This window comes from Muscardinus avellanarius (assembly GCF_963383645.1).
Source record: "Muscardinus avellanarius genome assembly, chromosome: 1".
Taxonomy (NCBI): domain Eukaryota; kingdom Metazoa; phylum Chordata; class Mammalia; order Rodentia; family Gliridae; genus Muscardinus; species Muscardinus avellanarius.
In genome coordinates this window covers 32,119,562-32,147,363 of record NC_137786.1, presented here as the reverse complement: position 1 = coordinate 32,147,363, position 27,802 = coordinate 32,119,562, and the positions used below count along the sequence as shown (strand labels likewise).

The window sequence follows — 27,802 nt, the reverse complement described above, 5'->3', positions numbered from 1 at the left end:
GAGAGCAGAGCATTCTGATTATAGCTCAACTAGAAATAGTCTAAGGTTATTAAATATTCTATTTAGAGCCTAGTTGATACGCTAGTAATTCTGCTTTTAGTGATCAACCATTCAGAAGTAGAAGACAAAGATACACACACATGCACACACACACACACACACACACACACACACAGAAACACACTGTAGATTTTTTAAAAGTGTAAAATATTGGAGAAAATCTAACATTCAGTGATAAAGTACATCTGCATATACTAATAGAAGAGAGTATCTATAAAATATTGTTGACCAATGGAAGCATATTGTAAAATACATATGATTCTGTATTTGTTAACAAAATGATATATTTGTACATGAGCTTTTTAAAGAGGGTGTAAAAGATTAACAGCTCTCTTTTTCTAGTAGCTGCTGAGTGTGAGGCAGTGTTCCCAATGCTGTATGGGTATTACTTGAATTTTCATAATAATCCAGTGAGGTAGGTATGACCGCTATCCACATTTTGTAGAGAAGGAAATAGGCAGAGCGAGATCAAAGTAGCTTGTCCAAGGTCACCACGCTGTAACCTGGCCACTCTGGTTCTGAACTCAGGCTAGCCTGAATGCTTACCCAGGGCCACACGCTGCTGTTCCAGGTCTCAAACTCTGGAAGGTGGCACCTCCGTGCAGTGGCATTTCACTCTCTACTTTATGCACACCAATATTTATGAGCATCATTTAAAAATACATGGTGTATGGCTTTTGTAATTAAAAATAACCATGAAAGCAGCATGCTGCCAGGCAGGGTGAACTAAGCTGTGATATATAAACATAGTCCTAGTGGGACCTGAATGTAGTTTGGAGGGCTAGACTTTGGCAGCGTGTGCTGGTGACGCACAGGTAACAGCATTGGCTGTACCACGGAGGGGATCCTTACTTTTGGGTGGAGCCAGCCGGAACAATTATATGGAAGGACTGGAAGCTAAACTGGAGCTTGAAGGAGTTCAGGGACTTTGACGGAGCTGGGGAGAGGTTGTTTCCAGGGGGAAACACAGCAGAGAGAAGAATAAAGTAAAGAGAGTATTAGGATGTTGAAAGACGGAGCTGTCAGGGCAGCAGCAAGACTGAGCTGGTCAAGTGGCCTGGGAGCTGCCGAGGGTCTTATTTGCTCTGCCAGGAATTCATATCAATCTGTTCTCTAGGCGATACAAAGAATATGCCAGGTAAAGACACTGTGCCCTCCTGAAGGCTTTTTAAGGACAACGGGTGCATTAACAGTGAACCTCACTGTGGTGCAGAATGAGGAGCTGGAAACGAGGCCAGTGCAGAGCCACCGAAGGCTTCTTGGAAGAGGGGGAGCCTCAGCTAACTAAGGCCTGAGCAAAATGCTGAACTGGGGTCTGCGATACTAGAAAGCAAAGAAGAGTTCTCAAAAAATTATAAAGTGGTTCTCGACTCTGGGTGCACAAAAGAACTACTCAGAGACCTCTAATAAAACACCATTCCCCTCCCCCACTTCATATCAATTACTTGAAGAGCTCTGGGGCAGGGGTGATTTGGAGTGCTTCCTCAGGTACTGTGAGTAACCGAAATGAGAATTTCGAAATGACAATTGCATTCTAGGAGTGAACTCTAGAAGCCAGAAGCACAGAAAACAGTATCTCACTTCAGAAACATCCTGGACCCCCACCCATCACCTCTAGTCCTCTACCAGAACCTCCAGGTGGGAACGCAGAGGTAACTCACTTTCCTGGAAACTGTCATCCTATTAACAGCAGAAAGCCAGCTGTTCCCAATACCTCCCACAGACTGGGGTTCCACAGTGGTCTGAGGGATATTATCATATTGATAATTAAGGGAGGCTATTATTTTTCTTAGAGATAAAGGAAGCTTGTAAGCTTTCTTCCTTTTCTTTTCTTTTTTTCTTTTTTTCTTTTTGGCACTGGGGATTGAACCCAGGGGCATTCTACCTCTGAACTACACCCCCCCTACCCCCCAGTCCTTTTATTTTTTATTTTGAAATAAGGTCTCATAAAGTGACCTACACTGTCCTCTAACCTGTGATCCTCCTGTCTCAGCCTTCCAAGTACTGGAATTACAGGTTGTGCCACTGCGTCCAGCATTTTTCTTTTTATTAAAAGAAAAAAAAATAGCTTTCAAAAACTTCTTCTAAACCAAGTACTGACCCAAACCATCGGCTAACTTGAAAGTGCTGAAATTCACAGGTAAGAGTTTCCAGCTTGGCCAAGCCTTTTGGAAAGCATTATATCATACCAAGCTCCAGCCTGTGGCTCTGGTCTTTCAATGGAAGAACTGTCCAACTTTTACCACCCAAATCTTCCTACATACATACAACTTGCTGGTTTGCTGCAATTGGTACCAGTCTGTGTTAAGGAGGATCAGGTCCGGATCGCTGTCCCAACCCAGTCAGTCACACGGCAGCCGGAGCACCAGGGTCCTCTTCATTACTCCACGTGGCACAATTAAGGCCAACAGGTAGACCTCACTGAAGACAAGCCTCAGCTCAGCCATTCAAATCATCCCAAATGGAAAGATCAGGCAGGGCTGCCTGGCTGCCTTCCGGGATGCTGGAGAGGGGAGTCTGTTCTGTAAGACCACACGATATCACCTCCACACTCCCTCTAGTTTGAGCCTGGAGCTTGCTGGTTCCCTGCCGAAGGGATGCTTTCTGTGGCTGAAACCCTGTCAAGCGGCTCTTCTCCATGACTTTCCATTACTGAGGCCACGCTCTCCATGGTGGCTTTTGCTGGGAACTTGACAGGGCTCCAACTCTGGCTCTTATTGCATTTAATGGTGACTCAGGTATCAGGACAAAGAAAAAAAGAAAAGAAAAATGTTCTCCTTTCCCAAGTCAATCTCCATGAAGCAGACAGGCAGGTCTTGCAGGAGAGGAACCTTGCCTTCCTCAGCTGGTGCCCTTGGGTTCTACATGTAGCTGGCACAGACAAAGCCTTCATAAACGCTCACTCAATGAAGCTACATGTAATGGAAAAATGGGCTTTTCCTAGGAGACCCAGATATTGAAGGTATAGAAACTGTGTCTCTATTTCACCCAAACTCAAACCCATGGAGAAAAAAATAAAGCATTGAATTGCCCAGATTTTCTTCCTCCGTGATGCAAAAGAGCTAGGGGGAACCAGGCGTGATGATGCATGCCTGTCATCCTAGTACTTGGAAGGTTGAGACAGGAGGAGTGCAGGTTTGAGGCCAGCCTTGGCAACTTAGTGAGATTTTGTTTCCAAATAAAAATTAAATAGGGCTGAGGGTGTGGCTCAGAGGTAGAATGCCCGAGTACGATTCCCAGTTTAAAAGAAAAAAAAAAAAGGGCTAGGGGTTTACTTTATCTCACAGATAGTCCCTCCCACTCTATCCTACACCACTCTCTCTCTAGATAGGTTTTGCATAGCTTCTGTTCCTATTGTCTGTGAACAGCCTCAGAGACCCCTCATGCAGGTCCAGCCTGTGGGCTTCCAAGGAACTGGAACACCTGCAGCTGGCTTGCATCCAGAGCACCTCGAGGTGCGTTTGAGACTTCATTTGTGGGAAGGCTCCACTCACAGCGTGTGAACAGCATGTGGAATTCACTGCCCCATGGAAGCCAGGGTGCCACATGCCGGGGCCAAGCTTCTCAGGGAAGATCTGGCAGTTGTATAACCAATGATAATATTTAGAATTATGCAGCTGAAGCCCATGCTGCAGGGCAGAAACCAATCCCCTCCAGTGGCGAGGGAGGAATTCTCGCCGGCTCCCATGCTGTTATTGGATTCTCTTTATGGTTTCTTTAATTCAGCTTAATAGGGCAGTGGTTGCTGTGAGGATCATAGACAAATGAGACTTGTGGAATCTGAAGCCTTAATTATGTGCCCTGAACTCAAGTTCCTTCTCCTTGCTCTTGAGTTTTCATTTGTACAGTGAGAACTGCCAGAGACAGCTCGCGCCGCCAAGGGCTGTTGCTACATAAGCCCTCACACCAGACCTACGACACAGTACCATGATCGCCTCCACTCCTCAGAAAATAAAGGGATACCCACACAAACTCTTCTCCACCCAAGACAGATACCTTTTATTTCAGCACAGTGTGTGTGTGTGTGTGTGTGTGTGTGTGTGTGTGTGTGCGCGCACGTGTGTGTGTGTGTCTGGGGGAAGCCTATGGCCTCTTTCTTGTCTCTAGTGCCCAGAGTGCTCAAACTGGCCTTAGCTACACCACTAAAGCCTTGGCAATAAATAGTTTAAAATATTAAATTTCTCCTAAGTGATGTTGGCTCTTGTTTTTGCAAGCCCTTACAAAACCCCTACAAGCCCAACAATTAAGAATTGCCTCGCTCATTTTATGGCCTCTTGTGATAAATAGAATGACAAACTTTCAGTTGCTCTTATTACAACTGTCATCTCTCTGAAGTCAGGGGCCGTCTTTTTATTTTTTTTGGTGGTACTGGGGTTCCCGGAAGCCCTTCTACCTTCGGGCTACACTCCCAGACCTATTTTTACACTTTTTTATTTGGAAACAGGGTCTCCTAAGCCAGCGCGCGCGGCTGGCTTCGAACCTGCGCGATCCTCCTGTCTCCGCCTCCTAAGCGCAGGGATTACAAGCGTGCGCCACCACGCCCGGCTGGGGCCCTCTTTTAAGGAGACTGTGTATGTTATCTCCTCCGGTAAGAGGGCCCTTTGCTGGTGATTCCAGCTTGTTGACTTCCATTATATTCAAGTCACACTTAGCTGACTGGTCTATAGATTTGAAAGGTTGTTGCATTAATAGTAGCCTAAATGGTATCTGACAAATCACAGAGCCTGTCGTATGGAGAGGAGATTGCAGGCAAGCAGGTATGATGTTTTTCTGCTTTTTCTTCTTAAATGTTTGTTTTATTTTGGATACAAATAAATTTTGTTAGTTTGGTTTCCCAAATCTCTTTTTCTTGGAAATTTTCAGGCAGAAGCTGGACAACATTTGAAGGAAAACTGCAGAGAAGGTTGGGTTAAATCGGTGTTTTTCAAAGTGAAGGAATATACCCTCCCTTAATTAAAATTAAATCATATGGCAAGAAAGTTCTTTTAATTTCCTTTTCTGTTCCTTGGATTATAAGAAAGACAAAGTCTTATTTGGGGGATGACATGTTCTTAACATCCTGTGAGCATTCACCATGACTCCCTCTTTTGAAAAAAATTATGAAAGCTGGGGTCTCACTCTCTCAGAGCCAACTACTAATTCAGAATTTCTTAACATTGCAATTTACTTTCTATGTCACAAAACAAGGAATAGGAGGTTTCCATTTTGGGTAATGATCTGAAGCACTGTAAAAACTATAAGTTAACTTAATAAAATTTAATATAGCTGGGCGTGGTGGCGCACGCTTGTAATCTCCTTGGTTGGGAGGTAGAGACAGGAGGATCGTGCAGGTTCGAAGCCAGCCTCACTGGCTTAAGAGACCTGTTTCCAAATAAAATATAAAATAGGTCTGGGAGTGTAGCCCAGAGGTAGAAGGGTTCCATTCCCAGTACCACCTAAAAAAAAAAAAAAAAAAAAAAAAAAAAAATATATATATATATATATATATATATATATATATATATATATATATATATATATCTGGGTACAGTGGTGTGTTTAGCAGTACTTGGGAGGCTGAAACAGGATGATTTCAGGTTCCAAGCCTCAGTAACTTAGCAAGACCCCGTTTCAAAAACAAAAACAAAAAGGTCATAGGATGCAGCTCAGAGTGAAATGCCCCTGAGTTCAATCCCCAGTACAAGAGAAAGAAAGAACGAAAAAGAAAAAGAGAAAGGAAGGAAGGAGGAAGGAAGGAAAAAAAGAAGGAAAATTTTGATAAATGAGAATACAGATGGTACCAAGTTAGAAAATTCTGGACTGGTTGGGTTTTGGGATGGAAATGCCATGACTCTGTAAAAATCAGATTTGGGATCATATTCTTAAAAATCAAGTTGTCTCTTTCTTATGAGAAGTTTAGAGAACCAGTGGAAATGGATTGGCAATATGCTTACATGTGTTGCATGAGTTGGGGGGTTGGGGAGGCTCCCTCCTTCATGCCAATAGTACATCTTCTTCAGGGCTATCTTTGTATTCTGGTACCCCTCGTACCTCAGCACTGCTTATGCTTTTCTTGCTGCTGTTCCTCTTTTACCTCTTTCCACTTAACATATGCCCTGCTCCACAGAGGTGGTCTGCCTATGGCTCCCCACTTCCAGAAAACCGGGGTGACATCAACGCTTCCTTTTGCAGTAAGTGATTGAAGACAAATATACACTTAGAACAAGAAGAAAGCACTTGATTTTTTTAAAAAAATTCAGAATTAAGGGGGAGGTGATAGCTGTGTCTATATAGTACAACCAGATATGGCCTTTAATTATTTTCCAGTAGATTTATATTTGGCCTACCTAGCCAAACCAACTCATATTTCTGGCATGAAATAATCTAGTTTGGCTGCTTCTCCTGACCAAATCAATAGGAATTAGTGCCAAATCCTTGTTTTATTGTGTGGTGTGTTGGCACAGACATATACAAACATATTCTTCTTGTTCAAAAAAAATAGGTACTTGAATACAAATGTAGCCATTAGGCTTTCGCCCAGTTTCTCCTGGCAGCTTCTGGAATGCTTATACACACCAGGGATGTTTGGAATTTCAATTTGGACAAGGAGAACACGGCTTGCAGGAGCTTGAGAGCTACATCTCACAAACACAACATTTCCAGTACAAAATATAACTTAGATTTCACTGAGTTTAGATTTGATTTTAAGGGCAAGGGATGTACCTCAGTTGTAGAGTGCTTTCTTAGTATGCATGAGGTTCTGAGTTTGATTTTCAGCAGCTTATGCACAAGGCTCTGGGTTTGATTCTTAGCACTGCATTACTAAACTTTCATAAAATTAAATGTATAGCATGTTCCCAAGACTATTCTAAAACAAAATGCCTACTGCAATAAATGCAATAATGATTTATGTAATTTTATTTCCATCTGCACAGACTCTGAAGCTTTTGAATGTAGGAGCACTAAGTCTATGAAGCATTTACCACTGAGAGATACTTTCTATGGGAGTATGACTACTGAGTACTTACTATGATGCTCTTGTCTGGTGCAGAAAAAACTGGAGTAGCTACCACACAACATGGTCATACCCAGAAGAGTGAGGAGAGCCTTTGCAATGGCTACTTGTTTAGCCAGTAATGAATGTGATGGTCAGTATCTCATTCCATCTTTTAGTTAAGCATCCAGACGAGACTGCCATTGGTCGAGTCAGGCAATATATGAAAACCCAGCAACAGCCTGAAGGGTGTGCACATTTAGCAGTACATTTCTCATCATTTGTAGGGACATCCAGACCTGAGTTCTGACATTGTTTGCCCAAGGGTTAGACTGAACTGGTAGATTGCTTAGCGTGGCTTACAATATTTTGTTTTGTGGATTGTATCAACATTTAAAAATGGGCCAACATTTAAAAGGATCTAAAAATCTGGATAAGTAGATTCTTGAAAAATTGGGAAGATCTGGCTCTGCTGACACATGCCAACAATTGGCTGGAGTCGATTATCTTGCACTTCTTGGGTCCCACTGGTCTCCTTGTCTCCCTTTTGTCCACATTACTCTGCAGTACAATCACTCCTCATTCATCATCACACTTGTCCCTGAGCCTTCTTCTGTTGAGGAGAAATATTTCTCTGTATCCATGCCTCTATCAAAGTAGGAAGACAAAGAGTAGCCTGAAAGGGAAGCTTCATATATATATACATTACCCATTTGACGGCTGGGAGGATTTGAGCTGGCTCTTCCATTCTAGAATAATGGAGCCTTACTTTGTTCCCTTCCTAGGCAACACATACCCAGGGACACACACAGGGCTTCTCGGAGGGATGTGTAATTTTCAAACGATCACCCCCTTGCCATTCCCACTAGGTCATACCCTTTGGCTTAGAATCACTGTATTCAAAACCACGAAGAAAATTCCTATTGAATCAATCATTCATTCTAATTGATCATAAGCATCTAAATTACTGTGGATCTGGGAAATTATTCTTTTGATACCAGCACCTGAAAAAGCTTTTTGGTAAAGCTAAATTACATCCCTCAGGTTCCTTGTCTTAACACAGTCCTGGATAAGATATAAGGCTCTCTTAATAGTCCCCGGTGGCAGGACTCCTGATTTGTAATTAAGTTACATTATACAAATCCATTTTATATTGGTTGTTTGCAGCTTATAATTGATTCACTTTTAGAACACTATTGTAAATGTTGGTAATTTCTCCAAAGTTTGACCAAAAATTTGTTTTTTCCCTGCAAAATTACTCAACCAGACTCCTTCAATAAAGTTGATTATTAAGCATTAAAAACACCAGGAATTCCACAACAAGGTAAATGTCAATTGGGACTACTACTAAGGGGGAAGTAATACTTTTTCTTTTTTTTTTTTTTTGGTGGTACTGGGGTTCCTGGAAGCCCTTCTACCTCCGGGATACACTCCCACAGGCTACACTCCCAGACCTATTTTATATTTTTTTATTTGGAAATAGGGTCTCTTAAGCCAGCACGGCTGGCTCCGAACCAGCGCGATCCTCCTGTCTCCGCCTCCCAAGCACGGGGATTACAAGCGTGTGCCACCACGCCCGGCTTGTAATACTTTTTCTAACAGCATCATTTAAAGGCTTTTCTCTTTTAAAGAGTAACACTGGATTCTCAGAACAATTAAGAGAAAGTAGAAACCTCTAAACACTGATTCCACCCTAGAAGGGACGGATATAAAGGAATCCAGAATCCCTCAGTTTGTGTCCATGAAAACTGCAGGTTCTCAGTACATATGTCTTTGCCAGTAGGAATGGTGAAGGAGGATTCATTGTAGTATTAAATAAAATAATGGATGTGGGTTCTGACCTTAAATTCTTCCTGCAAAGAATTGGTTTCCCTAGAAAAATGGATAACAAACTAAAAACGTGCCCACTGGTCAGCATTAATACAACTTCTGTGATAAGAATTGTAGCCAGCTATGACTGTCCCTCATCAGTAAGGAAGCTGCCCAGCTTCACAAGCAAATACCTCGTGGGGCTATGGGACTGTTTCATGGGTAATTCATCCTCCAATATGAGCTTGTGCACTTGCAATTACTTGTTTAAGGGCCTAAAGAAGTGAACGCCAACAGAAATGTACAAAGCACTGAGAAAGTCTAACACAGTCCTATCTGAGTATGGCCAGGTTTGAGTTGCACTATGAAGTTCTCATTACACACAGATCTTGAAAGGAGATTATAAATATCTTTGAGAATTCCCTGGGAAGAGCGGGAAAGATGCTCAAGAGACAGCTTACATAGAGGTGAAGCAGTCTGCTTAAAGGGGAGTTATGAGCCACGGGTAGAAGAGAAAACAGGGTCAGTAATACCTGAGTTCTGGGCTTTAGCTACAAACCCAGAAACCATCCTGCCAGGGCAGTGTCTATTGACATTCCTTCTCCAAGTCAGAGATGTGCTGTGGGGAAAGAGAAGAGTAGGCAGGAAGGGATGTAGGGTAAAGGTTTTCTGCAACTTCTTGGCTCAGTCTGCACTTGTCAATCACATATGCAAATGGCTAACCATTTCCCATGTGGAAGTTAACTGCTGTCTCCCTGTCAGGGAAAGATGGATCCTATTCTTCAGAGCTTCCACTGATTAAAAATCCAAGGGTCGACTAACAAAATATTTGACAGAGAAATCTCCCACCCCTCACCATTCTCCCCCCAGCATAAAAGGTAATGGGGTGGGGGGCAACTGGAGAAGGAAATGGAGTCATGCGGGTACACCAGGAAAAGATAAAGTGTCGGTGGCAGCAGAGTTGGTGAGTGTGTCGTGGGCATTACCTCTTGATGAGGCTTCCAAGAAGGCTCCCGCTCAAGTCCTGGTGGCTCTGAGAACAAGCATTCTGGCATCAATAGCTAATAGGCTGTCCAACCAGATGTTATCTGGGTGGGATAAGAGGGTGAGAAAACAGACCTGTTGTACGCTGTTGTCAACTACATCACTGTGGTCAGAGAAGGCTGGTCGTGTGGTGTTTAGCAGAGCACCTCTTTCATGGTGAGGCAGACCAGATTACGTGGCTGTTTAAATCCATTTCCTCTTGTGATTGGTAAAATATGAGAGTTATAATCATTCATGCATTACTAAAGCCTTCTTTCCATCATTCTGAAGGGACTTTTTTTCTAGAACAGAGCATGCATCCAACAGAAACCTAAAGCATTTGCTTTTCTAAGTGATCTTTGCCAATAAGCACACTTTAAGGGAAGAAAAAAAAAAAAACATAGCAAAATCCGCATAAGGTACCTGTGACAAGACTGGAGACGATGAGTGGTAAGACCAACATCTGTAACATCCTCATCAGAAGCTCCCCAGGAAAGGAGAAATACTTGATTTCCCGGTAGGTCATTTTGTATGGTCGGACGGTAAATCCAAGAATTGTACCTGGAGGGAAAAAAAAATTGAGTCTTAAAATTAAAGTAACAATCCTAGAAAAAGGATCAAGTATCTGGCTCATGGTTATCATTATTTGACAAGAGTAAATTTATTCAGTCAGCACAACTTTTTACAACATTGGAAGTGAGGGGTACATCCATCTTTGTGGCCATTATCTGGATCAGTTTGGCTAGACCCAGAGCTTCAAGTAGAACTTACAGAAAAAAAATGCTTCTGGTGAGCAAATGAAAAAAAATATTTAAAAAAAAATCTAACTTGAATGCAGTTGAACCCATTTTGACATGGCTCAGTACAAAGGTACAAAGATTAGGGTATAAATTGTAAACAAATCATGCTCTCACGAACACGGTAATGTTGGGGGAGGATAAGGGCTCATTATAATGAAGTTCCTTCGCAATGACATGTTAGAGTTGTTAGCATGACCACTTGAAAGGGTAATGTGATTTTATTTTATTTTTACATTGGGGAAAAAACCCCCTCCTGCTCACATCATTAATCTGCATTTATCATCCCCTGTCTGCACACCACATTTTCTCCCTCTGTCTACAATGGTCTCGACATTACCTTGGAAACCGTATTGTACTGACTTGTTAGTTGCTGGCAAAAGAAGACTCCAAATGAGGAGAGACTTTTCCCAAAAACCTCCCTGAAAACTTGCGGTCAAATACAGAAAAGAGAAAGCAATTTCCTCTTTAGTTTTCCTTCTCCTCTTGCAACCTTGAACTATATTCTTAAGATGAAAACTGTATATATATATATATATTATATATATATATATACAAATCAAATGATGCACGATAGCTATTGACATGTTCAGAAATGAATGAAAGCAGTGGGTAAATTTATTCTCTCTCCCTTTTCCCTAATTTATTTTTCTTGCCCAAGAAAACTGAGTTATTCCAAAATTGTAAATATTTTCAAAAATTTCCCCTGCTACTAAAACATGGGATTTCTGATGGGCGTGGTGATGCATGCTTGTAATTCCAGTACTTGAAAGACAGAGACAGGAGGATTTCAGGTTTGAGACCAGTCTCAGCAATTTAGCCAGATCCTGTTTGAAAATGAAAAATAAAATCGTGCTGGGGGTAGCATGCCCCTCGATTCCATTCCCCAGTACCAAACAAAACAAAACAAATAAAAGACATGTGATTTCTTTCTTTTCTTTTTCTTTCTTTTTTTCATTTCTTTTCAGTACTGGGAATTGAACCCAGGGGCATTCTACTTCCAAGCTACACTCCCAGCTCTATTTTTTATTCTTCATTTTGAGACAGGGTCTCACTAAGTTGCAGAGGGCTTCGCTATGCAGCTGAGGCTGTCCATTTACTGAGGCTGGTCTCAAACCAGTGATCTTTCTGTCCCAGCCTCCTAAGTACTGGAATTATAAGTGTGTGCCACCACACCTGGCTGATTTCATTTTTTTTAAGTTTATGTAATTTATAGAAGAAAGAAAGAAAGGAAGGAAGGAAGGAAGGAAGGAAGGAAGGAAGGAAGAACCCATAGTACTGAGTTACTTAGAATCTGTAGGTTGGGTGTGGTGCTGGAGGAAGAGAAAAGAAAGCTGGGAAGACACAAGTATATCCAAAAGATGTACACCTGTAATCCCAGTTCTTGGGAGGCTGAGACAGGAGGATCACAAGTTTGAGACCAAGCTTAGTAACTTATTAGTAAGACCCTCAGCAACCTAGTGAGATCCTGCTTCAAACTAAAAAATATAATTGGGCTGGGGTGTAGCTCAGAGGTAGAATGTCATTTTTTCTTTTTCTTTTTCAGTACCCCCCCAAAAAAAAAGCAAGAAAAAAAAAAAAGCTGTAAGCAGTCCTTTACAGAAACTGAACTTTCCTTACTTGTTATGAAAAGGGCTTTTCTCATGAAATGGGACACAGTTCGTTCCAAATGTCATTACAAACTCCAATTTTAATTCTTAGGTCTCAACAACCATGAAGTTATCAATTCTACAACTATTAACTGTGATATTCTAATAAACTCCTGAATGTGTGTGACCAGAAAATCTAGGCTGATCCGGTTCTCTGGCGTTCAGTGAAATACTTATCAGTTTTCCACCCGTTTTAACAGTGATATGCTCAAAAGGGAAAAAAGTGGGGGGCAAAAGTTGGCCCAAATGAGCTCTTAGTATAATGCCAGACAGCACTGTCAGGGCTTTCCTGTGCTCGCCGGTTAGTCCTCAGGACAACTCCAGGAGCTAGGCACTATTTTACCACTAATTTACTGATGGAGAAACTAGCACAGTGAACTTTAAACTTGCTCAGAGTCAAATATGCTCCAGTGGCAGTGCTAGGATTCAGACCCAGGCAGTTTCCACGCGGTGCTCCATTCTTAACCACCTTGAAGACTTTTTGATTCTCTTGGAGAGCAACGTCAACCACTGCTAGTGCTTCAGAGTTTCTTTCTAGAATGTTCTAGAACGTAGACGAATATATGGAAATCACACAGACTACACTTTCCCACATGCAGTCACCATAGACATCACTTTTAGGTCTCATGATCTCAGATCCAATGAGTGTATCAGGACTTTCCTAATCCTTCCTCTGTCACTGAACACTTTGGTGATTAAGCATTTTTCTCTTCTATGAAGAACATCATGATGAGTATGTGAAGGCTGCTTTACATCTAGGAATATGTGTTTGGTGTAGCCTTAGAGAAAGGGGATCAGTTTCTTAAAGGGTATGACTGCTTCAATCCATGTTATCAAATTACTTTTCCAGCAGTTTAAAGTTCCTCTAGTCAATGGGGCTTTCTTTTCTATACATGTGCTTTGAACTTTTATAAAATAACGTCTGCACACCTTTTTATTTTATTTTTTCTCTTTTTGGTTCTATCCCCAACACTTTTTTTTTTTTTTTTCCAGTACTGGGGATTGAACCCAGGGGCATTTTACCTCTGAGCTACACCTCCAGTCTTATTTTTTATTCTTTATTTTGAAACAGGGTCTCACTAGGTTGCAGAGGGTCTAACTAAGTAGCTGAGGCAGACTGCAAAACTGTGATCCTCCTGTCTCAGCCTCCCAAGTACTGGGTTTACAAGTGTGTGCCACCACGCCCGGCTTATCCCCAATACTTTTAACTTTTATTTCTAATCAGAGTCTTGCTAAGTTGCTGAGTTTGGTTTTGAAACTGCAATCTTCCTGTCTCAACATCTCAAGAAAATCCAGCTGACTCAGTTCTCAGGACCTTCCTGGAAATATTTTTTGTTTAAAATTATTCAATTAACCTTTATATCCAATTAATCTTTAATTGTCCTGGAACTCAATTTGGTAAAGGCATTTAATTCTAATTTTCAATGTAAATTATTCAACTGAGCAGCATCACAGCATCTATAGCACATGGGGGTATCTTTGATTTACATCAAATATAGTTAGATTTGATTCTTTCCTGCTTATTCACATAAAGGTGAAAAGCTAATTGCTTCATCTTATTATAAACATACAAATATTTTGCTTTACTTCCAATCAAATGTAATTTTACTGGAATTATACATCTTCTGCTCTTTAAGAATATCCAAACATCTGTCATTCAATGACAACAAAAATGTGCACAATAAACACAAGGAACTCATTTTGGTCACTTGGAATTTGAACATATCAAGCTATTAGGAAGTTTAGATTTCTCTCAAATGCCAATTTAAGGTCAGGCTTGCTTTTACAAATTCATGTTTAAGTTGGTTGTTATTAGAAATGCATTTACTCATACATGACAATATTTCCAGGGGCAGGAAGGATCCTGGTTAATCCAGAAAAACCATTTGATTTATAATTTATGAGTAATTAATAGAAATAGATGCTCTTCTGAGGTTATACATTCTAGGTACAAGAGATAAAGCAGTGTCGATAAAGAAAGCAATCATTCTTTCTAAATACTGGCTACACCTGATCTCATCTTCCAAGTTTAACTTGTGGCAGCACAGACTCCATTTCCTTCTAGTAGACCAGCTGTCAGCCCCTTTCTCTCCTTTGGTGTTCCACTACCTTCTGTCCTCTCCCCCCACCAAACCCGCATTTACTTAATGCAAACAAGTCTCCTTCCCATGTTAGGATTAAAGTAAGCCAGCTCAGTGAATGAATTCTGGGTAATGTGTGAGTGACAGGCCTTTAATTCTCCAACTTGCCAAACAGACATCCAACAGAGAGAAAGCAAGATGGTCAGGAATGCAAAGTCTCAAGAGCTTGGTGATAGATTTTTGTGTCTCCTTACAGTCAACAAGCTAGTCTTGCTTGGAAGTGCAATCCTGCCATCCACCACTCTGTGATGTGTCTCAGTTTCTTGATTTTCAATACAGAATGCACATTTTCTGTGTGTGTGTGTGTGTGTGTGTGTGTGTGTGTGTGTGTGTGTGTTACTGGGGATTAAACCCAGGGGCATTCTACTTCTGAGCTACTCTCTCAGCCCTATTTATTTTTCATTTGAAGTAGGATCGCATTAGGTTGATGAGAGTCTCACTACTTGCCGAGGCTCTCCTCAAACCTGTGATCCTGCTGTCCCAGCCTCCCAAATACTGGGTTTATAAGCATGCACCACCACGCCTGGCTGAGAATGCACATTTTCTAAAAGCCCTTCTTTGAAGCAAGAACAGCAGAGAGGTGGCATCATTTATTTATAAGGCGCAGTTTTAGGTCCAATTTTTGAAGGGTGAAGTTACTTGGAGTAACAGCAGATTGCAGATATGTTTTGAATCAGTTTTGTTCCTGACTATGCTTTGGTTGGTTTACTACCTCTGAGTTTGCCAAATGAGTCATTTATACTCTTGGGAAAGAGGAGATTATGTTGGGGAAAGGGAATATTTAGTGAGCCTTTACTCTGTATTAATGGTGGTGGTTAGCACTCATCGAAACTTTATGAGGTACACTAGCATGTCTATATTAAAGATGAATAGACTGATGCTCAGAAGTTAGTTACTTTGCTCATGTTTACAAAGCTAATAAGTGGCCGACCCAGGGAGATTCTAAATAAAGCCTAGTGCTCTTTCTACTACACTTTTAATGCCTTTCAAACACACAAAATATTTCTTGTAGTCTGGGCCTGCGGTTAGTTTTCCAAAAAGCCTGAGCCCTGGGTCTTCAGCATCTTTAACTCCTACATTGTATGTGCTCTTGGGTGATAATCTTGGGTCCCCTAGACATGCCACAGAGGCACTCAGCACATCCTGGAACACTTTACAAGTCTCCTAACCCATGGAGGAGCTGCACCAAATCCCTCTTTTAATGGAATGACTTAACTAAGCTTATATAAAGTTTGTTAACTAAAACAGCCCACCTTTCCCTCACTGCACACATTTTAATCACTGGAAATTATCAGTGATAGAGGTAGAGAGAGCATCACATAAAAACATATTTCAGGGTTTGCATTTCTGTATTTTTTTTTTAATTTGCTTTTGGTATCAGGTTTAAACTCAGGGGCATTTTACCTTGAAACTAAACCCCCAGGCCTTTTTATTTTGAAACAGGGTCTTGCTAAGTTGCTGAGGGTCTCACTAAATTACTGAGACTGGCTGGCCTCTCTCTGGTCTCAAACCTTCGACCCCCATCTCAGCCTCCCAAGTACTGGGATGACAGGCTTGCACCATCGCGCCCAGGTCGGGTTGCACTCTTAACAACAGTGCATCAACACCAGGCCACAGCAGGAGCATAGGCCTCACTGCACGTTGTCTCAGACATATGGTTGAGACCAGGACTATTAGGATCCACACTTCACAAAGAACCAGAGCTACTCAGAGGGCAAGCGAAGGCCCAACCCACAGGTAGAGAGGAGCCTCGCAAGGTGCGCAGGGGTCCGGCTGCTCGCCCAGGCTGCAGCGAGCAGCAGAAGAGGACTCAACACCAGGGTTGCCCAGCTCCACAGCCGGGGCTTGTCACACTCTATTCACAGCTTTTCTATAGCATGCCGCTAACACAAGGAGACCAAGTACACAGTATTTTACCTCCTTTTAAATATATATTTACTTACTTATTTTTGCAGTACTGGGGATGGAACCCAGAGGCATTCTACCTCCAAGTAATAACCCCAACCCTATTTTTATTCTTTTATTTTGAAACAGGGTTTCACTGAGTTGCAGAGGGCCTCACTAAGCAGCTGAGGCTGTCTGCGAACCACGATCCTCCTGTCTCAAGCCTCCCGATTGCTGGGAGTACAAGCGTGCACCACCATGCCCGGCTGCCTCCTTTTTTATTCTACTTCAATTTGGTCACCTAAATCTAGAGCTTATTTAGTTAATTTGACTTACCAAAGTGGACATCTGGCTTTTTTTCAACTCAATTGTTAAACAAATAAACGAAAGACATTTTTTTTTTTTTTCAGCTCTCTGCTCCAGAACAGCGGTAGGGTCAGCCAGCTATCAGCGCCAAATCAAGAAGAAATGCTCCCGAACGCAAAGACTGCTCATTTGGACAAGCAGTTCAGGTTTCTGATTATAGTCTAGCTCAAGCAATGCCAAAACCAGAAATAGGCTCGTATAGCACAATTCACAGACTTCTGAGAGCTGTCTTCACTTTGCCCTTCCCTCCAGGGAGAGGCAGCTCAGTGGGGCACAGGACAAGATCTTAAAAGTTCTGCATCTCCACGGCAAAGCAACTCAATCTTAACAGCCAAGCCCCACCAGTGGGCACTTATGTGGAACACATCTATTGACCATCCCAGAATGCATAGAAAACTCTGCAGCCACCAGATCCTCAGTGCAAAAGATCTTCACTATCAATTCCTCTGCAAAAATAACAATAGAAATCAGAATAACTCCCTAGCAGGATTTGTTAGAGCTGAAACAAACTTTGCCAAATTTGCATCTTATGACATTTTATAAAAATGGATGTCATAAGCAGTATTCAGATTTTTACTCTTGGTCCACAGTCCTATACCATTCTTACTTAACTATTTTTTCCAAGAACTTTATTAACATTTTTTATTGTTGTTGATATATTATAATTACATATTATAGTGGGATTGGCTGTTACATATTTATAAAGGCACATAACATAATTTGGTCAATTTAATTCCCCAGTGCCTTCTTTTTCCCTCCTTCTTCCTCCCCCTGGTCTCCTTCCTTTATTCTACTGTTGCTCAAGTATTTTTAACAAAATTTTTAGAACCTAGGAAGTATCTCAACTGGATGTTTAAGGTAATCAAAGCTCACTGTGTTAGTTGAATTCCATGAATAAAGATGCATTTTTTTTTGTTTAAATACTTTCTCCTATGAAAAGCTCCAGAAGGAATTCCATCATGGGTTCAGTGCTTCCCCTGTGGTGTCTATAAAACAAATACTTCTTTGGAAGATTAAATATCATCTTACTTTCTAAACGAAGACACTGTGTTCAGAAGAACCTTGCTATTTTTGTGTTGTATTGGGGATTGAACCCAAGGGCATTTGACCTCCCAGTTCTGCCTTCAGCCCTATTTCACTTTTTATTTGGAAACAGGATCTTGGTATGTTGCTGAGTGCCTCACCAAATTACTGAGGCTGACTTTGAACCTGTGATCCTCCAGTCTCAGCCTCCCAAGTGCTGGGATTATAGGCATGTGCCACCAATCCCAGGAGAGCCTTGGTTTTTTTTTTTTTTTGGTGGTGGTACTGGGGTTCCTGGAAACCCTTCTACCTTCAGGTTACACTCCCAGACCTATTTTATATATTTTTTTTACATTTGGAAACAGGGTCTCTTAAGCCAGCGCGGCTGACTTTGAACCTGCGTGATCCTCCTGTCTCTGCCTCCCAAGCGCGGGGATTACAAGCATGCCACCATGCCCAGCCTGAGCCTTGTTTTTTAAAGCCAAACACATATAAGCTATAAGATCTTAAAGATCTATTTTTAAGAATTTAGTTTATATTTCATCCTATAAAACTATTGAGGATATTAAGATGCCAGGAAATATTTGAGAGTAAAAGTATAGGACACAATTTGAAGTAAAACTTAGATAAAATCACCTAACTTAACTTTTGGAAGTGTTAGGGTTTGCAATAGTATAATTGTGCAAAAGTTCTTCCTCCATCCACAAACTCTGTCCAGGATAGATTGGCAGACCAGAGTCTTCTACAGTTATTACTCAATGCAAAATGAATACATTAAAAAAAAAATAATAATGAAAGAAGAGAGTGCCCCAAAGGAGCTCAGATGCCAAAGGGCAGTCTGCTTTGCCATATTCTGTTGTTTGGAGGCAAGTCTCAAGTCTCAGTTATAAGTTACACATTATCAGCAGTTAGTGGTCTACTTAACTTGCAAAAGCCTCTGAACCTCTCACTAAACTACTAGTGTGGTATAGAGGCACTCTTAGAGAGGATGCTCGGCCAATGAATGGTATTGGGACTCTAGACCTAGCCCTGCCTTTAACTCTCTCTCCCTCTCTCTCCCTCCCCCTCCCCCGCCCTCGTGACCCTGTATAAGTCTTTGGCTTACTATGCCTCCATTTTTAAAAAATTTTATTTTTTGATACTAGGGATTGAACCTCTTGGGAGATACATCCCCCAGTCCTACTTTATTTTTTATTTTGAAACAGGGTCTCTCTAAATTGCTGAGGATTTTACTAATCTGTTAAGCCTGACCTTGAAACTTCAATCTTCCTGTCATAGCTTCCCAAGTACTGGGATTACAGGTGTATGCTACTAAACCTGGTGAATTTTTTTTTCTAATTTATAAGTGAAGGCTCCAGGATTTAAAGATCATCCTCTTTAGTTGGGTGTGGTGACACAAGCCTGTAATCTCAGTAAAGGGGAAGCTGAGACAGGAGGATGGCAGGTTAGTGATCAGCCTCAGCAATCTAGTGAGACCTTGTTTCAAAAAATAAAAACAAACAAACAGTGGGGGTATAGCATAGCTCAAAAGCAGAATGCCCCTGGGTTTAGTCCCCAGTATCACACACACACACACACACACACACACACACACACACACACACACACACACTCTCTTCCTTGTCTGAACTACTGGTTTCCCTGCTTCTACTTCACCAGTCTACAGCCTATTCAATGACACTCTTCTGCTCCCTCCACTGGCTTCCCATCTCGGATGGTAGGAAAACTTATGGGCAGGACAGCTGCCTCCCTGAGGACCCCACCACTGCAAGGAATCCATCTACCATTCCTCTGCACCTCACCTCTGTTTCCACATTTGCCTCCTTGTCCTTCCTCCATCACCACAGACACGCTCTGCTGTGTGCTCCCTGCCCTGGCTCTGCCTCTGCCTCTGGCTAACTTCCTTTGAGGCTCAGTTCATACATCATCTTCTTAAGTTGCTTCTCCCTTTATTTGATTAAAACATTTTTATTACCTTCCATACTATTAACATGACATCCTCATTTATTATGTTTGTTGTTTATTATTGTCTCTGCCTGAGAGATACAAGCCCCTTGAGAGGAGCTTTTTATTTTTTTCAGTTTTGTTCACTGGTGTATTTTAAGTCCCTAAAACAGTTCTTGGCACATAGTAGGTACTTAAAGCATTGTTCAATGAATGAACAAATAGGATGACTTTGTGTGTGTGCGTGTGTGTGTGTGTGTTACTGGGGATGGAAACCAGGGGCTTTCTACCTCAGGGTTATACTCCCAGACATATTTTTATATTCTATTTGGAAACAAGGTCTCATTCAGAAGCTGGGGCTGGCTTCGAACCTGCCCAATCCTCCTCTTTCAGCCTCCCAAGTACTGAAATCACAAGTGTGCGCCCCACACCCGGCCCTTTATGACTTACTCTCTTTTAGATGACTGGTATCTGTCTAGTGTCAGGCCCTCAGTTGACATGGAGCACACTTCCCGAATGCAGTCGCCTTTGCTCTGTGCTCCCAAATAAATCTGATTTCCTGTTGTCCTTCATGAGCATACTAGCTTACCCAAGGAACATCTCCTTTTTTTAGAACCGTGTGATTTTTCTCTCATTATCTGTGTAACTGGATATTATTTTGAAAGAGAGTCTCACCTAGTTGTAGAGGATCTTGGGAAGTTCTGAGGCTGGCCTGGAACCTGCTCTATTGTTTCAATCTCCCAAGTACTAGGTTTACAGGCATGCACACCATGCCCAGATGAACCTGGATCTTGAGTGAACTATATTCAAGATTCTGGATTCACAAATGACGAGTGATTGCTCCTGACCCCTAATTCTCTCATAAGATAGGTTGTTTTTTTTTTTTTTTTTTTTTTGTTGTTGTTTTGCAGGTCTGGGAATGGAACCCAGGTGTGTTTGACCTCCAAGCCACACCCGCCCTATTTTTATTCTTTATTTGGAAACAGGGTCTCACTAAGTTGCGGAGGACCTCACTAAGTAGCTGAGGCTGCCCGCGAACTGCGATCCTCTGGTTTCAGCCTCTCGAATGCTGGGATGACAAGCGTGCACCACACTGCACCTGGCTGTAAGGTAGGATATATTTGAGTAGTAGGGAAAGCAAGCAAAATGCTGTTGAAAGATTGTGAACTGGGAGGTTCACGTGAACAGAGATGAGGATTCTGGGTCTGATTCTGCCAGTGCATAAGGCTGGTAGATACTTTATGTAAATAATTTAATCTTCATGTCAAATTTAATTTAGGATCTAGTATCACTACTTCACTGATGAAGAAATGAAACCACTGTTATGGTTTTGGGGAAACTGTCCCTGGGGACCCCTGTTAGGGTCCCGGACACAATTTCCCTCAAACCACAATAAAACCCCAAAAAACAGAAAAACCGCAGGTTCTTGTCCTGAGCTACGTATAAAGACACATAGCTCGGACACTCGCTGAAGACTTAAAGAAGTTTATTAAAAAGGTAGAAATACAGAAGATAGTTACAGCCCCATGCAAATGGCATGGGGTGAGTGGTTTGAGACAATTCACCACCCCCAAGACACAGCACGTGGACTTTTTATACCCATGACCTCCATCTTGTTTACGTAATTCTGACTAGTAAACATCCCAGTAAGGTTCCTCCTCCAGCAAGGTGTGGCAAGGTGTCTCCTTTCAGGAAGGTTGACCCCTCCTCTCATCCTAGCTAGCTTATCTAATCATGTAGATCTGTCTTTAGACAGAGAAAGGCCTAGTTCCCCTCTCCTATTGACTTGCTAATTAACTTAATAGTTGCCTGCTTTTAGGCAGAAACCAAGTCCTTTCACAGATTTGCCCCTCACCCAATTTTTTAAAAATATATTAAGAATTATAGCTTTCTCAAATCTTCCTAGGCCATTCCCAATACTGGTACAATGTGACAGATTATGTTTTCAAATGTAGATGTGTTTTTTATATCTTCAAACCTTCCTCTCTCTTTCTTTCTTTTCTTCTTTCATCAGAAACATGGGATGGATATTGGAACAGGGAGTGTCTAAGATCCTTGTGAGTTTGCCTAAGCATGTTCAAGGACCTGGATTCCAAACCCAGGGTGTGTGTGCTTGGAGGGTGGGGGATAAGACTCTCTTGAACTTTAATATTATTAGCTAAATGTTCTCAACTTAAAAGAATCAAATGCATTAATGACCTTAGCTGCTTTATATGAATCTGGTTTCTTCCAATGAATTCTAAACTCCTTGGTAATGCATATGAAAAACACTTTATTGGTTTGGCCATTACAGTTATCACAGCAAGTATGCAACAACTAATTATATGAGCAATCCAATGAAAGTTCCTATTTCAGGATTTGGCCCAATTTGAGAAGTCATAAGCCTGTCTTGCGCTAACCTGATGAGCCTGGTAGACATAAAGTTCCACTAGCTTATTCTTACAAATAAGGCGAATGCATAATGCAAATTTACCTGGGTGAGAGCTCTGCTGCTCCCCAGTCTTTTGTTTTAGTCTGAACTTTCAGGCATTTCCTGGTGTGAAGCTACTGGAGTTGGAGGCCACCTCTCTACCCTCCCCCACCCTCTGTTCCCACATCCTTCAGAGATTTGGCCCTGGCCTGGCTCATTCTTTTGTCCTTTGGTATTTCCTGTTGCTGGAGGTAGAAAATACCTGCTCCATCCTTGATCCACCAGTAGTACCCAGAGAACCCATTCATGTGACTGATGGCCAGGCAGGCTGCAGACACAGTCCTCTCTGAGAGACAAATGACCGAGAGTGACCATCAAGTGACTTTGAGAGACAATAGTAGCAGAAGAACCTTGGAGTTCTGAGAAGAGTCTGGTGCTCTTTTCTTAAAACTGCACTAAAAAAATACTATGAGCCCGGCGTGGTGGTGCACGCTTATAATCCCAGCATTTGGGAGACTGAGACAGGAGGATGGTGGTTCGCGGACCACCTCAGCTACTTAGTGAGGCCCTTTGCAACTCAGTGAGACCTGGTTTCAAAATAAAGAATAAGAAATAGGCTGGGAGTATAGCTTGGAGGTAGAATGCCCTTGGGTTTTATTCCTAGTACCACAAAAATAAAAAAGAAAGAAAGAAAGAAAGAGAAAAAGAAAGACTGTATGGTGCAAAGTGGGGATGTGTATAAAGCATATGGTTAGCGTGTGCAAGGCCCTGGATTCAAACCCCAGAATCAAACAAACAACAAACAAGAAGAGCTATGTGAAATGGTAGTTTAATTTACAAATAATCTTCCAACTCTTTTATGTGTCCAATCCATTGTTACTTAAAAAAAGAAAAACTTCTGTAAATAGCAACTAATGTTATCAAAACCTGTTGCCTTTCTTTTCTGGAAAAAAAATACTGTTATGAGTGAGTAGAAACTGGAAATAAAATGTATTTTGGAATTTCCAAGTTCCTTGCTGTGCCTTTCGATCCTGTGTCCTGTGCTGTCAACAGCAGGCTGCCCCATTTCCATCTGTCCCTTCTTCTGATCTTTCAGAGACAGCCCTGTCCTGCTCACCTAGGTCTCTGTGCAGTGTAAAGAGCGAAACTTACTCCTATTTCCTGATGTTATCTTCTGCCCTGGCATCCAGTGGACATCCTTCTGGGCTCAGGCCTTTGGGTTATCAGCATGAGTATTCTGGGGAATTGTTTGTGGTGGGGAAACATCCTCCAAGGCTGTGCCTGAAAGAACCAGGGCTGGCTGGGGAGTGGAGCGCCTAGCGTCAGGAGTCTGGTTTCCAGCAATCTCTTATTTCTAAGTACCCTTGAGAAGCTACTCAGGGTTTCAGTTTCTAAACTTCTGTTAAGTTAGTATTGGGGGGAGGGTCAGAAAACACTGAAAGCCAGTGTGTGTGTATGTCTCTCTCTCAATCTCTCTGTCTCTCTCTGCCTGTCTCTGTCTGTCTCTCTCTCTCTCTCTCTCTCTCTCTCTCTCTCTCACACACACACACACACACACACACACACACACACACAAGATTGAACCCAGGGGCATTTATATCCAGGCTACACATTTTGCCCTTTTTATTTATTTATTTTTGTTTTGAGAAAGGGTCTTGCTAGGTTGTTGAAGGTCTGGCTAAGTTGCCAAGGCTGTCCTTGAGCCTGCAATCCCCCTGCCTCAGCCTCCCAAGTACCGGGATTGCACCGCCATACCCGGCCTGTTCCATCTCTGAGTTGGTGTAAGGATAGTAGCTGGTAAGATCAATGGAAGTGCTTTGAATATTGAATGCTTCGTACAATAAAAGCTTTTGTTATCTCTTCTGAGTTAAACTTAGGCTTTGGAAGCAGACAGCTAGAATACCTGCAGCTGCCTAATTCCACCCTGAACTTGCATTTTTTTTTTTTTTCATTATACAGATTACCTTAGTCTATCTATCTGCCCTGCATGAACCACAATGTAACTTACCCGTAAGTCTGGCAGCAGCAAGGCTCTTTTCTTTTTTTCTTTTCGGGTTTGAGGTTGGAAACCAGAGGCATTTGACCTCCGAGCTACATCCTCTGCCTTATGTTTTTATTCTTTATTTTTGAAACAGGGTCTCACTAAGTTGCAGAGGGCCTCACTAAGTAGCTGAGGCTGTCCACGAACTGCGACCCTCCAGTCTCAGCCTCCTTAATGCTGGGATTACAAGCATGCACCACCATGCCAGGCTAGCAAGGCTCTTTTTATTTTTTATTTTTGGTGGTACTAGGGGTGGAACCCAGAGGCTTTCTACTTCCAGGCTATACTTCCAGACCTTTTTTATATTTTATTTGGAAACAGGGTCTCATTAAGTTGCTGAGAGCCTCACTAAGTAGCTGAGGCTGGCTTCGAACCTCCTGTCTCAGCCTCCCAAGCGCGGGGATTACAAGCGTGCGTCACCACGCCCGGCTGCAAGGCTCTTTTTAAATCCAACAATTTAGGGAAGCAAGTTACTACAACTTCTATTGGATACAAAGGAAGAATATTTACGAAACTTAAAAATGGGATACAAATTAGCAATATTTCTGAAAATTACAAATGCCAACAATATCACATCTAGGGATATATCCTACAGAGATATTTTACCTGGGTTAGTTAACTTTTGTAGAAGATTATTCATTACACCATTCTTTTACAGTAATATCTAAAGGTTAAAAACAACTTAAGCATCCTGTGCCGGTATTGGGAAATGGTTTGGGTACTAATTTCAAAATATACTGGAAAATTCAAATCCCAAAATGTAAAAAAAAGTAGTCAGGGCCTGGCTGCTGCCAGGCACTCAGGCCATTTATTGTAATGCAGAGTTCCCTCACTAAAAGTGATTAGCAAGTATACAGAAGAGTTGGGGCCTAGGGCCTTCATATTTTAAAGACAGGTTTACATAATAAATAACTTCTAGCTAAAATTCCCCAAGGATGAGGGTGTAGGCCCAGGTCTTTGTTGAAGGGGGCAGATACCACAGTGACCCCTGACTTTCTTAATTAAGTAACACATTCCAATCTTAACAAAGACCTGGGCCTACACCTGCATTAAGGCAGGAAGAAGGTTTTTGGTCAAGGAAAAAATCCCCATAGTCATAAAAAAAGGGGCCTGCATGGAGTTAATGGGTGGGCTTACACCTAGGTTGGGCAAGATCAAGGATAATGAATCTCTATAAAAACTGTTCTATTTTCAAAACCTCACTGTCTTACCTTCAAGACACTCCACTGCATTTTATCTCTCTAATGCAGTGCTTTGTAATTTCTGTCCCTTCTTTCTGTCTTTGTAATAAAAATTGCTTAAACTTACTGCAAATAGTTCTGGCTATTCCTTTCTTTCTTTCTTTCTTTCTTTCTTTCTTTCTTTCTTTCTTTCTTTCTTTTTTTTTTTGGTGGTACTGGGAGTGGAACCCAGAGGCTTTCTACCTCCAGGCTATATTCCCAGACCTATTTTATATTTTATTTGGAAACAGGGTCTCACTAAATTGTTGAGAGCCTCACTGAGTAGCTGAGGTTGGCTTCAAACCTGTGCCATCCTCTTGTCTTAGCCTCCCAAGCGCGGGGATTACAAGCGTAAGCCACCATGCCTGGCCTGGCTATTCTTTTCTAAAATTAGCTAGGAACAAGAACCCACAGTTACATCTCACACAGTTACAATTTTGGTGCCCAACGGGGGCACTGTTACAGTTTTGGTGTGGCACTGTAACATGTTCATCAATGGGGAATTGCTTAAATAAATCTTGGCAGTCCCAAGAAATAATGAGGAACATCATGCTAATAAGAAATAATATCCAAGAAATATTGTACAGAGAAAAAAAGCAAGGTAGAAAGCCAACTTTGCTTACTGTGCTATCATTTGTAAACAAAAGGACCAAAAAATATATACTTACTTTTATGCTGCTCATAAAATTAAAGGCACACAAGAAATGGATACTACAATAAACCAGAACTCTGGGGGACAGGAGTGGATGGGATGGTTTCTTTTTATGTCCTTTTGCACGTTTTGACTTTGGACTATGTAAATTTACTTAGTGTGTAAGTAAAAAAAAAAAATCATAAGCAAAAAACTAATTTCTTACTTTCTTTTTATCTTATTGAAATGTATTCATCCTATTCATTAAGTCACTTCAGCTGGGTTGGTTTCTTCTCAATCCTGTTTAATTTCCCTCAATGGCGCCGGCGCCTTTACTGAGTTTGGTCCATGGAGAGAAAAGTCCCCAAATAAGGGTGAGTAGATCATTCCAGCAGTTCTCTTGTTCTGGAGACAAGGATGTGAACCCCCAAAATCTTTTAACTCAGTTGTTACAGGTGTGTGTGCTACTTCAACCAGGCAGCCCTTGAATTGCAACTACTGTATTCCCAAACTGAACACACATTATGAACCATCAGGCAGAGGTGATGCCCTCTTTTATCACCCACCGCCCTGTGTAAAGCACCACAATGCCAGGACCTGCAAAGACGTGGGAGGTCCACTGGCTTTCAGCTTTGCTTACATGACTACTCGCTTGCCTTAAAAAAAGCAAATCTAAGAAAGCAAGATAAGTAAGTACAAACAATGGTCACTGTGGTCATACTTGTTTGAATGACAGCATTACAGGACATGCAGTGTATCTAAGAGCAGGAGCCGTCTTTTCAGGAGGAGCTGTCCGTCTACTCTCATTAGGGATAGAGGACCCTCAACCTTTAGGAGCCTCGTTGGGGATAAAGAAGCACCACAAGGGGCTCTCACTAACAGCCCGCTGTCTTCTCTGTGGGAGGCAGCAGTAGTTGGTGGCCTGGACTCCTTGGAGAACTGGAGAAGGCTCTTTGAGGACAAGAAGAATGGAGATGGAACTCAGTCTTGAAATTCAAAACTTGATTGTGCCTTTCAATTGGCTGCTTCTTTTTTACCTGTGAATCTGTGGTGTGATACACAGGGGAGAAAGGCGAATGCCTCCCTCGATCCCTGTCTTACTTCATCCAGGGCACATCTCCCTTTATCTCAACCTCATTAAGGCTTTTATCATTCTCTTTCTGGTTTCAAAACATCTTGAGCACATCTCTCTGTCTTTTTATTTTTATTTTATTTATTTATTTATTTATTTATTTATTTATTTATTTATTTATTTATTTATTTTGTGGGCCTGGGGGTGGAATCCAGGGGCACTTGACTTCCGAGCTACACCCTCTGCCCTATTTTTTATTCTTTATTTTGAAAGAGGGTCTCACTGAGTTGCAAAGGACCTAAGTAGCTGAGTCCGTGAACCGTGATCCTCCGGTCTCAGCCTCCCAAACACTGTGATTACAAGCGTGCACCTAGCTGGGCGTGGTAGCACACACTTATAATCCCAGCATTCGGGAGGCTGAGACAGGAGGATCTGGGTTTGTGGCCAGCTTCAGCTACTTAAGTGAGGCCCTCTGCAACTCAGTGAGACCCTGTTTCAAAATAAAGAATACAAAATCAGGCTGGGGGTGTAGCTCGGAGGTAGAATGCCCCTGGGTTCAATCCCTGGAGCACCACACACACACAAAAAACAAAACAAACATCCTCAATTCTTATACTCGGTGAATATAATAGCTAAACCTGGTGCCCAAAATGCCCTGTTTCCTCATCTCATGGGAATGACACCCGCTGCCAGAACAAATCCCTGACAACACAGTGCTCCATAAATATGGCGTACCCTAACACCTGGGCTGTGCTCTGT

At 41.9% G+C, this 27,802-nt stretch overlaps 1 protein-coding gene across 4 annotated transcripts in view; it reads right to left on the bottom strand.

Annotated features, from left to right (window-relative positions):
• Positions 1 to 27,802, bottom strand: part of SLC1A3 (solute carrier family 1 member 3) — a gene marked incomplete at both ends in the record, with an annotated part of 91,078 nt that overhangs the window by 53,521 nt on the left and 9,755 nt on the right. For 3 of the 4 annotated variants that reach the window (XM_080714013.1, XM_080714014.1, XM_080714016.1), the window contains one exon: positions 10,289 to 10,426. The exons of the other annotated variant lie outside the window; for it this stretch is intronic. In XM_080714013.1, the coding sequence (XP_080570139.1) occupies positions 10,289 to 10,426 (138 nt within the window). The remainder of the gene's footprint in view (positions 1 to 10,288; positions 10,427 to 27,802) is intronic. 4 annotated transcript variants of the gene reach the window in all.